The sequence below is a fragment of the Antrostomus carolinensis genome, unplaced genomic scaffold (genome assembly GCF_000700745.2).
Source record: "Antrostomus carolinensis isolate BGI_N321 unplaced genomic scaffold, ASM70074v2 scaffold14833, whole genome shotgun sequence".
In the NCBI taxonomy this organism is placed as follows: Eukaryota; Metazoa; Chordata; class Aves; order Caprimulgiformes; family Caprimulgidae; genus Antrostomus; species Antrostomus carolinensis.
The window spans coordinates 12,617-24,311 of NW_010307515.1; the positions used below are offsets into that span (position 1 = coordinate 12,617).

The following is an 11,695-nucleotide window of genomic DNA, read 5'->3' on the forward strand; positions in this document are numbered from 1 at the left end:
CAGAACTCACATCTTTGCTAGGAAGTCTTAAAAAACTTACTTGATACAGATAAAGTAACTTTTCACTTTTATTAAAGCTACTGCATGATCAGCTGTGAATTTTTATAAGTGACTTTGAAAATAGGAGAAATCCAGCTGGGATCCATTTCCTAGTGAATACTAGTGAGTTGGTATTAGGAGTAGCTTCCAGTATCCCTTACAAACCCTCCAAACTTTTCTCATTATTTCCTTCATCTGATAATAAGATTTATACTGGGGAAAAAAAAAAAGTATTCTTTAATGAGATTTGGGTTCTTTTTCTTGTTTCTTTGAAGACATTAAAGGCCTTCAGCCTGATGCTAAAATTTGTGCAACTTTATTTACTTTAGCATGAGGAATGATGTGACTTATATATGTTGTTTTTCTTACGGGCCTGTGAGTTTTGCTAACTCATGACTTTTCTTGCAGACAACTGCAAAGCTAGTGAGATGATTTACCAAAAAAAAAAAAACCAACCAAAAAAACCAAGGAAAGAGAAATCTTAATGATTTAGAACAGAAGAAGAGAAGGAATTTTTAGACAAACAATAAAAAATACTTTTCTGTTTATATTCATGCTTTTTTAGCTCAAATGATTGAGGAGGACAGATAATTTTAAATATTCAAGGTCTGTTGTTTCCATGAGAGGCTGAGGAAGGTCTCACTCCTGTTTTCTGGTACTTATACAACAGAAGTCTGCAAGAGACCACCAAGGACAGTAACCCTCCTTCTTTACAGTTGCAGTCAGTAAAGTTTAGTTTAAGTTCAAAGGAATCAATATGGACATTCCCTTCTGCTCAATACTTCTTACATATCACAGATCACAAAATACACCCTCATGCACTGCAACAATATTCAGATTTACAGTAGAACCCTCCCTAGAGTCTGAAATTGTACGTGTTAGATATCAAAGCAGGGATCAGTGCCATTTTTAAAAGCTTGCATCTTTATGTTTCTCTTGGGTGTGCACTGAAATGTGTATACGATGAGTGGTGACAAAGTCCTCTAAAGATTATGGTCTGGTAAGAATGTGCATACCTCATGTACCTTGGTGAAGAGGGCCCAAAAAATGTAAATATAGCCTTTTAACTTTTTTCCTCTTGCACTTTCTAAAATTTGAAAAAGCCAGAATTGCCCCCCACTATTGTGCAGAAAAACCAGTCTCTGGACTGTTTTCGCACATCGCAGTGTCTTTGATTAAGACACTGGAAATGTTCTTCCCTGAGCAAAGCCGTAGCAAGTTGGGTAACAGGCTTGTTTGATCTTTTTATCATGGAGCATGAACATATGATTGAGCACTAAAGCAGGTGCTTGAGTGTTGACTTTTAATCAAAGAATAAAGTACAGATTTACGCGGGGATTTTGCTTACCTAGTCCTTATTTCAGATGTCATTTGAAGCAGAATTTAAAGGAGAGGTTATCAGGGACACAGCCCAGTAAGGTACTGAGTGACTCGGCGGTGGTGCTGAACGCTATCCATTACCATGGCTTCAGTGAGAGTCAAAGATAATCAGTCTTGTCAGGATCTGAACCATGATAAATTACCAAGATAAGATAGGTCATGAAAGAATGCAAAAGGTGGAAGATAACTTTGCATTTCTTGACAGTGTTCAGTGTGACTTTTTAACTATTAACTAACCCTAAAAGCCTGAGACAGTCCTTATTCAAATGCCTCAGTCTTATTGCATATTTTCTCCTAACAACAACATCTCCTAACATTTCCACAATGAGGAAAAGGAAGACAACAGATTCCCCTCATTCATCCACAGGTCTGAGTGAAGGGAAGGAGAAATTAAGACTGAAGCAAGAGGTCGGCCTGATTAGCGGAGTGTCATTAATTGCAGGCACCATGATAGGCTCGGGGATCTTTATGTCCCCTGAGTGGGTGCTACATCATATGGGGAGCCCTGTCAGCAGCCTGCTTATCTGGGCAGCGTGTGGTCTCCTGGCCATGTTTGGAGCCTTGTCGTACGCTGAACTTGGAACCATAATTAAAGAGTCTGGAGGAGAATATATTTACATCTTGAGGACTTTTGGTTCTTTTCCTGCATTCCTTTTCGCCTACACTTCTGTTATCCTGGTGAGACCAGCTGGTTTGGCAGCTGTCTGTCTGAGCTTTGCTGAATATGCCGTTGCACCGTTCTACCCAGGATGCTCATCTCCACAGGTTGTCATCAAATGTACAGCTGCAGCCTGCATCCTGCTTTTAACTATCATCAACTGTCTCAACGTGAGGCTGGCGACGTCTATTATGAACTTTTTTACAGCTGCCAAGCTCTTGGCTTTGCTGGTGATCGTGGTGGGTGGATTGGTGCTGCTTGCCAAGGGACAAACTCAGAGTTTTCAAAATGCTTTTCAAAACACGACTGCAGGTATTGGAGCAGTTGGAGTGGCATTTTACCAGGGACTCTGGTCCTACGATGGGTGGAACAACCTGAACTATGTCACTGAGGAACTAAAGAAACCTGAGGTGAGTGAGAGAGTTGGGTTTTACTTACTTAATTCTGCTGCTAACATGTTTGATTCTGTCTATGCTTGTGTTAAAAGGGGTAATGAAGAGATTAGACTACTGAACTTTCCTCCTGGTTTGTTCTGTCTTCCGGGGAAAGACACCTATGAATGTGTCCAGAAAGGATGAAGATGAGTCTCTAAGCAAAATAAGAGCCTACCTACAAGAAAGTACTAAAATACCCCATTGACTGGAAAAAAGCTATTAGGCAGCACTTGGATGCTTTGAGGATGAAGTTTTGTCTTAGTGTTTAGAGGATCTCACTGTAGACACCTAGATTTATGCCAAGAAGCACTCACTGCTATAATCCATAAAAGTTTTTTAACACCACATATTCCCTAAAAGACTTGATCTATAATGTATACATCAAAAAACCACTTATCTCTCCTCATTGCATGGAGGGAGAAGCCAGACTTCACTGGCAAGGTAATCTAACTCAGGGAATCTAACTCTGAATGACCCTTGTCTTTAAATATCTACATTTTAGGCATTGTTCTGTCTATGCTATAGGCACTAAAGTAGCTCACTTGCATCTCACATCAGCCCTGTCTGTGCCATATTATATCTTTTCAGACACTAAAGCAGTGAACAACCCTTTCCTAGAAAGAGCTGTGTGAGTACAGAGTGTACAGAGTGTGATTTCTACCAGTGCAGCACACAAGATTTTACAGATTAAGTGAAAATACACAGTTAAATATTAATCTAAATGGCAGCAAACATCCTAGGGTCATAGCACACTCCCACATGGCACTCTCTCCCATGGGACCGTGAGCACTGATATTCAGACCCTTGCGGGGAGGAGGCAACAACATAAGGAATTGTTGTATCTTGTCCTACACTGGGAATGCAAAACCTGCTATTTAAGTTTTTTAGATGTATACACTTTCTCTTTGATCACCCTACTATGTGCTTTTTTCCAGTGCTTTCAGCTGCATAAGGTAGTGTTTGCTGATTTTGTTGAGCCTTAAAATGGTCCATGAAGTTCCAAGATAACATCCTCTCACTAGGAAGAAAAAAAATACTCCCTTCCAAATTTCCCATGCGCTGCCCAGCTTTGATTTAGCCCTTAGAGCAGTTAGGTGGGATTGTTAACTGGCTGGTGGGAAGAAGCCAGCTAGGAAGAAAAAAAATACTCCCTTCCTAGAGCAAATTTCCCATGCGCTGCCCTTAGAGCAGTTAAATGGGATGTGACACACACTGCTACTTCATCCATGCCAGTGGGATGTTCATGGGAAGATGCAGCACACCAGGAGACATAACATACTAGGAACAAATGAATCAATATCAAAGTAATCAAGAAACATGTGGCAGGTGTCTTGGGCAGCTATGAACCAAAGTGTTTTTGAATATGATTTGGGATTTTTTTTTAGGTTTTAGGGGGGTTTTTTAAGATTAGTTTTTGAAATGTACAACCTTACTGTTGGCCTGACATCTTTGAGAGACTGATGTAAAAATTGCCATGTGAATCTGGATCGAAGTCTTATTCTGTGGAAAAGCTTCGTGAGTGAAGGAGTTTGAATGAGAGATGTGGGTGGTGGCAAAGACAAAACTAACAAAAAAAGCCCAGTGCAGGCATAAGTGTGATACACCTAACACTTTTGTCATGCCTTTTCCAGGTGACCCTTCCCAGAGCTCTGATGATTGCCATTCCTTTGGTTACATGCCTGTATTTGCTGGTAAACATGAGCTACTTAGCAGCCATGACTCCATCTGAACTGCTGTCTTCAGGAGCTGTGGCCGTCACCTGGGGGTGAGCTCTGCTTGTGGCAACACAGCCAATGCAGTCCTGGAAAATATGGGTTGTCTCCTGAGTTTCAGGAGGTTTAGGTGCTATTCCCAGTGGGAATAACAGCACTGCATTCATCAGGCCATGTTAGAGGGCAGCATGCTGCCAGTCCCCACTCTGTTACCTTCAGGGCAGTGTATAGCCTTCCCCCACCAAGGGCCAAGGTTGACCAGCCCTGTCTGGCCCATGGTCTTCAAGGTGCACCTGGGCTGCCAAGATGAGTGCACCCCTTACTCCCCATTCCCACTCATTCCCACTGGGAACCTGTGGCTCCCCTCCAGCTCATGTTTTTCCCCAGGGAAAGTGGCTGTAAAAAGGGGATGCAGTGCACACTGGGAGCATCTCCCCACAGACAGGGAGGGTGCAGCAAGGGTGCATATCCAGACCTGGGGACTGGGAGATGCCTCACATTTTAAATATTTCCTGAAGGGTGGAGAGGACAATGTGCTGCCCCACTAAAGCAGAGGCAATGGTTTGAGAGTGAGGCAGGAGCCAGTTGGGTGAATCCTGACTGCTCAGCACCTGGAGATTAGACCAGATCAGACCAGGGACTTTTGGTTCCGTTTCTTCATCTGTGAGGAAATGGAAAATGACACTGAACTCTACAATATCTTTGAGAAGAAGTGTTATACATGGGTTGGGTAGCATTTGGTAATTGTAGCTTTAAGTTGGCTTTTCCAGAGTTGCACAGGCTCTATTTGTACCTTCTACCAACCTGAAGTGTTTGGTGATATTAAACAGGCTCTGTGCAAGACAAGGATTTTAGGAAGAGAAGGAAAGTACTGTGATGAGAGATGTAGGCACCATTGACTTCTAACCAGATGATCTTCCACCAGAACATCCAGGCTTAATCTAAGTATTTCCAAAGACACAGAATCCATGATAGCCCTAAATGAGTTATCTGGCAGAAACAATGACACAGTGTATGCAAAGATTACGTTGCTGCTCATCCTCTTCCTAAAAAGTCAGCAGCAGCTCTGCTTCTGTGTGCATTTCCCAAGATCTCCAGTTTGAAGATCTGACTGAGCTCTTGCTAGATGCATTCTCTAATAGCCTTTCATGTCATTATAGGCAGGAGCTTTTAAAGGTCTAGTGCTTTGTTTGAACAGGTTACAAAGCCTCCCTAAGCTGCAGTGTCACGAACTTTCTCTGCACTTCCTTTCCCATCATTCCTGATTAACAAGTTATTTGTGAGTTTCCTCCTTTATAACACATCTCCTTTTCCCGCCTGATTAACCTTTTCACCCCAAGAGTACAATTTAGGAAGAAACATTGAACTAACAACCAGAAAGCTGGGCACTCAAAAGGCTGGAGGAGAGGTGGAGGGTGTGATGGCTGTGGTTCATGAGCAAGAAAAGCAGCAATTCAGGCCATTAAGGGGTGGAGTATGAGGACACATCACATTTAAATGCATTTATTCCCCATATAAGAAGAAAACCACTAGAGAGAAACCTTGTACAGAGTGAGAGGTGCAGCCACAAAAGGAGCTCATGAAACTCTCCCCAGCATTTCTTTGGTGCCAGTGATTTAAAAGCATTTGCAGATTTCAGTTTGCTTGTAAGAAGTTACTCTCAGTAGCCCCTGTAGGTCATTTTCAGGGTCCAAACAGCAAAGCACCAATCTCCTAAATGCATAATGCACAACTGCTAAAGATTTTATTATAAATTTTGTGATCTATATTGTTTTCCCTTGAGATCTTGAAGTTATGGAGTCTCGTGATCATAGGAAATGCCCAGATTCCATCATTTTGAAAAAGAGTAAAAAGGTAGTTCTGGTTATTGCGAGTAGCTTAATAATTTGAAGCCTGAAGGACCATAACCCAGATATTAAGCTTCTAAACTACATTTTTAAAATTATTGTAGTAGATAAAGTCCTGAAATGATTTTGGAAATCCCAGCTCTTGTTTTTTGAACGTTTAGGGTAGGTGATACTAAAGAAGAGTACTTATGGCTTAAAGCCATATAATTCAGATGGAAATAATTTTGTGTTTTTGCCAATTAAACTGTGTTTGTGTACGTCTGTGTACCTGCATGTGAGAATTACACCATACACCAGCATTTATTACTCAATTAATATTCTTCATGCTGCTTCATTCCAGAAGGTAAGCTTCACTTTTAGGTAAGAAGATTATAATATCTTCCAAATATTTACCTCAAACTCTATTTGTAACCCTGCTACTTCTTCTGTTATGGAGAAAACAAACCATAAATGTCTGAACATGTTGTAGAGCCAAACTTCTGAAATTCATGTGATTGCTTTGGTTTAAGCTTGATTCACAGAGTAGGAGAAATACATACAAGGGGTTAAATTCTTATACCTATTGGGGAAGAGGTTATAATGCAGGATATTTCTTCAGGTCTGGTGGGAACAGTTTTTCTGTGATTTCCAGGCTAATATTATTGGCTGTTATAGCAACATCTCCAGGATTTGTGCCACAGCATCTGTACACAGAAAAAGGGTTTTGCCTGTTGTGACGGCTTTGTACATCCTTGCAATGTAGATGGATGTAGATACATACACACCAGGCAGGAAGAAAAGCTGCCTTTTCTGGACAAGACAAAGTTAATAGTAAGTAAATATTATGGGAACTGGAGGAAGGCTTTAAATCATTAGGAAAGCTTTGGAAAAAAATTCAATGAGAATAATGGAGGGAAGAAACCTGTCTGGTTCTAGGATGAGTACTTGATACATCTAGAAGCTGGATGTTATACTGAAAAAATCAGGGACAAAGTCCTGGGCAGTTGGGCATGGCTCATCTCCCTGTCAGTGGCACTGTCTACGTTTGGTTCATCAAACGGCACATTCTTTAGCGGAGGCCGTGTCTGCTACATTGCTGCAAGGGAAGGCCATATGGTAAGGACAAAAAAAAGGGGATCTGGCTTTCTTTGAGCAACTTCACCTTCTTGTGACACTAAAGCAGAGATGAAAACACTGTGTATGTTCAGCTGGTAGAGTGATAGCTCTTCAGTGGTTTGTTTCTTGCTCAAAGACTTTCTTCCCCAACTTTTTGAAAAGTAATGTATATGTTGTCTCCTGACTTTCTTCTTCAGTCACCTAATTTCAGAAGGATAAATAATTGCATCTAGCCTGAGATTTAACAGCAGCTTTGAAATTAACATCTGAAATACTGCAGTGTTGGAGCACCTGACCCAGGCTCTGGGGTGACCTAGCCAATGTACCTGCCAGGGAAGGGAAACCTGGCCGTGCTTGCATGTTGTAAGGCACCCTTGCTCATACTGGGAAGGTAGCCCAGCACTGGTGAACTGCCTTTGTTGGCAATACTGACTATGCAAGCTGGTCTCAGGGGTGTTCCAGCCTTCCTCTGGGGTAGTCCAGTTCAGATACACAGTAGGTTATCTCTGCTCCTCAAGCTTCACAGCAATTAGAAGGTGACACCAAGCCTTACATCTACCCTAGCTGGGGTTTTTAATTGGTTTTGTTAGGTGGGGCCAAATCTGGTAGCCCAACAGAGGTCAGGCTGCTGCAGCTCTGTGCTCCCTGGTCCAACTGGTAAGTTGAGTATGTATTCCCAATAGGCACACATGCACAAAAACAAGTATACAACATATATATACACACATACATATGTATATATATATGTGTATATACATATGCAGATAGCAAGCCACACAGATCTACACAGAGAGACACTCTCAGCACTCACACAAACAAACAGCACCAAGAGCCTCATCTTGTTCCCCTCTCTGGCTAATCAGGGCTCTGTTAGTGGGAAATATATATCTAAACATATGTACAATGTGGGTCTCTCCAGCAGCTGGGCTCAGACAGTCAGTCTGCCCAGTAGCTGCCCCTGAATCCCAGTCTCCCCAGTTGCTGGTACCTGGGCATACAAGCCCCCAAGGCTGCTGCTCTGCTCCAGCTGCTGGTTTGGACCCCCACACTCACAGGCACACCCCCCACACCTACCCACACTTCTTCTCCCTCTCAGTGTTTCAGAGGAGCTGCATTTGTCCTCCTCTGTTTTAAGCAGGCATGTTGTGCTCCTCATGGACCTGTCTGCTTCTCTGGTCCTTCCTCCCCACACCATCTAGAACAAATCCTGGTTTGCTTTGTAGTTGGTTGCATAAATGTTTCAGGAGTAGTCCTCATCTCATTTTCTGGTCAGTCCAAGAGAAATCAAGTCCTAGAGAGACATGACAGAGGGCAGAAGAGTGGGACCATGCACAAGGTCCTGATGATGATCAGGAAAGCTATGATTTGGCTCAGCCTTAGTCTGTTACACTGGTGGTTTGAAAACCTCATCTTGCCTGCCTTAGCTGAGCACATATGATATGAAATCAGTGAGACACAATAAAAATACCCTTGAGGGGGGTTTCCACATTTATACTCCTTGGGGCTGAACTGCTTTTATATTATGATGTTTATTTGATGATTAAGAGTGTCTCTGGCTGCAGGCAGAGCTCCCACCAGCAGCCGAGAGGGTGAGTGAGGATCTCCAAGTAGGTGATATGATGGTATGTTGTTTTGCTTTGGCTTTCAGCCAGACATTCTGTCTATGGCTCACGTGCGATGCCTCACGCCCTCCCCTGCTCTGCTGTTTACATCTGCGATGTCTTTAATAATGATAATATCAGGAAGCTTCACCAGTATCGTGAACTTTTTCAGGTATGTATGTGTAGCATTTCTGTTTGCATCCCCTGTGGTCCTGGTTTTTGACATTGCTTTAAAAGTTGTTTTTTGTTTTTGTTTTTGTTTTTTTGGGGTTTTTTTTGAGCCTGGGCTATTGCTTTCTAACCAGTATTGTGGAGGGGGGGGTGGGGCAGGGAGAAAGGAAAGAAAGAGCTTAGGAACCAGCATCTTTGCAATGCATGAATGCTTCAGTCAGTGTGCACTTAACTGGATGTGATTCATCCTCAGATTGAAATGAATCTGTAATATGAAGATCATTCTAAAGTTCTCATTGTTTGTGCTGGAAAGGAAATGAATGGAAGAACTACTAAATTTATAACAATATTCTCCTTTTTAATTGGAGATATGAACATCAGGGATCTGAAAAGCAGAACTGACATTCCTGGATGACCTAATCCCAAATCTCACACTGTCTTTTTTTTCTTTTCTTCCCCCCCCAAAAAAAATTTTTTTCCTTACAGTTTTATAGCATGGCTTTTTTATGGCATGACTATTTCTGGTCTCCTGTATTTAAAAATCAAGAAACCAGAATTACCAAGATCTTACAAGGTGAAGTAATACCATAAAACCCTCAAATTCTTTTCCTTTATTGCCTAAATGACTGAAAGAGCTTTATGAGAAAAAAAAGAGCTCTGGGTTTGGTTGCTTACAGATTTAGTGTGGTTCTCCTTCCTTTTGTAATTTCACATTTTGTCTCAGCAAAGTCAATGAGGGGCAAGATAACACGAATACACAGGCATAAGTCAAGGTTGAATTCTCTGTCTTGATAAGTTAATAATGCACTGCCCCCTCACTGTGGAAAATATATCTACCATATCCTCCTTTTTTTCTTAGCAATTTAAGAGGGAAATGAAGAATGATTCTGATCAACAATGCATTTGCCTGTTCATGCTCTCAGAGCTCAGTCACACTCCTCAGAGGGTCGCCAGGGTGTAAGAGCTTTGCAGAGGACAGAAAACTCAGCCAGAACACCCAAAGTCCTTTGAGATGGCCAGGGAGCATGTTTGTTCTCCACAAAACACGTACATGGAAGGAAATCAGGAGTTACCTGTGCTGCCCCATGGGGCCATAAGCAAGTTGAGCTTCAGTGCTTCTTCAGGAACTGAGGGAAATATTTTTACAGAAAAATGTCCAAGGAACAGGGGGGCCATAAGACTGTGAATGCAGAGCAGTGACTTTTCCCTGAGACAAGCTGAAGGGACTTGCTGGTTTTCATGGGGTTCCTCCAGAAGACAGATGACAGGCTGACACTGCCAGGCTGTGCAAAGCAATATCAAGTTTATATTGATAAACTTGATATTGCTTAGCATGAAGGAGAAGAGCAATGCTCAATTAAATCACTGGTTTCTGTCACTCTGTCCTGAAATTAGGATGCTGGATGAGGACGTTCACCGAGCTTCTTGGCTGAATGGGCTTTAAGGAAAAGAAATTCTGTTTCTGCAATAGTGTTTCATACACTGTCTAGAACTCCTGCAGTCCTTGAGGTCAGCCTGATGCAGCCTTTGGCTTGATGGCCTAACAAGTTCCTTAACTAGAAACAGCTTATGTCTGAAGGTTTCAGGTCAACTGACTGATGTCCTGCAGAATCTGTATGCATGTTGCAGGTTTATGTTTAAGGGTGTGATTTCCCTTGGTTTGAAAGCAATCACTTTTATTAGCATTGTGATAGAAGTGTTAGAACACAGTGTGGAGGGAGCAGAGTGGAGCATCCCACTAAGGCAGATGAAGCCAATAGCAGGTCTTCTCCATGCTCTCACAGGTAACCATGAACAACATTTCCTTTGGTCTGAATCAGTGCCCTTATGTTGGATAAAAGGCACAAAAGTAAAACTGGAAAAATCCCAGCTAGAACACTCAGTTTTTCACTTTGTTGTGAAATTGGTTTGCCTTGTACATTCACTAGCCTTTGAGGGAGGCTGGCTTCCAATTTAAATGATTCGAGACCAGACTTACAGAAATAGCCTGTAGATAGGTTGCCTGCCCACCTATCTGTCAACACACGAAGAAACCTTTTTTGCCCAAGAGTGTTAAGTTTCAGGATAGGAGGGAGAGCAAGAACAGACCTGGCACTAAACCCAGCAATTTGCATCTTCAGGTCTAGGAGGGCAGGGGAGACCAGGGGTAGGGTGTGTGGCACTGATGTAGGTTGTGCATGGATGTTCAACCTTGGAGCTGGGGGCGGTGGGGGACCCACAGTGGCCCAGGATTACATGAATCTTTATACTGATATTTTGCTTTTGCAGGTCCCAATTATCATCCCTATAATCGTGCTGATGGCGGCTGTGTACCTGGTGTTAGCTCCCATCATTGATCAACCCCAAATTGAGATCCTTTACATCATTGTGTTCATTTTCAGTGGCATCATTCTTTATTTCCCACTGGTTCGCTTCAAGTACCACCCTCGCTTTTTACAGAGAGTCACTTTACATCTCCAGTTGTTCCTTGAAGTTGCTCCAACCACCAGGGTTGCAGACTGAGATAATGTCCTCCCGGCGTCTGGCTGCCTGCCCCACATGGTCTATCCCAGCACTTTGGTTTTCAAGGCTCAGAAAATATTTTTTCTGTAAGGGAGAATGAGTAGAATGAAAGTGTCACCAAAACATCTAGCTGAGAGGGGACATGTTTTTCTCATTTTCAGCTCAGCCTTGGCAGCTTATGTACAGATTCCAAAGGAATATGTGCTTTTGAATTCTCAATCCCAAGAAGAATTGTTCATCAAAATCTTAGCTCTTA

The 11,695-nt window shown here is 42.3% G+C and overlaps 1 protein-coding gene across 1 annotated transcript; it reads left to right on the forward strand.

Moving 5' to 3' along the window:
- The first annotated feature begins 623 nt into the window (after positions 1-623).
- On the forward strand, positions 624-11,439 carry LOC104523020 (b(0,+)-type amino acid transporter 1). Its single transcript, XM_010165469.2, has 7 exons — positions 624-736; positions 1,738-2,487; positions 4,143-4,276; positions 7,036-7,165; positions 8,814-8,938; positions 9,424-9,511; positions 11,206-11,439. The coding sequence occupies exons 2-7, from the start codon at positions 1,744-1,746 to the stop codon at positions 11,437-11,439; spliced, it is 1,455 nt and encodes a 484-aa protein (XP_010163771.1). The 5' UTR covers positions 624-736; positions 1,738-1,743.
- The last annotated feature ends 256 nt before the right edge of the window (positions 11,440-11,695 follow it).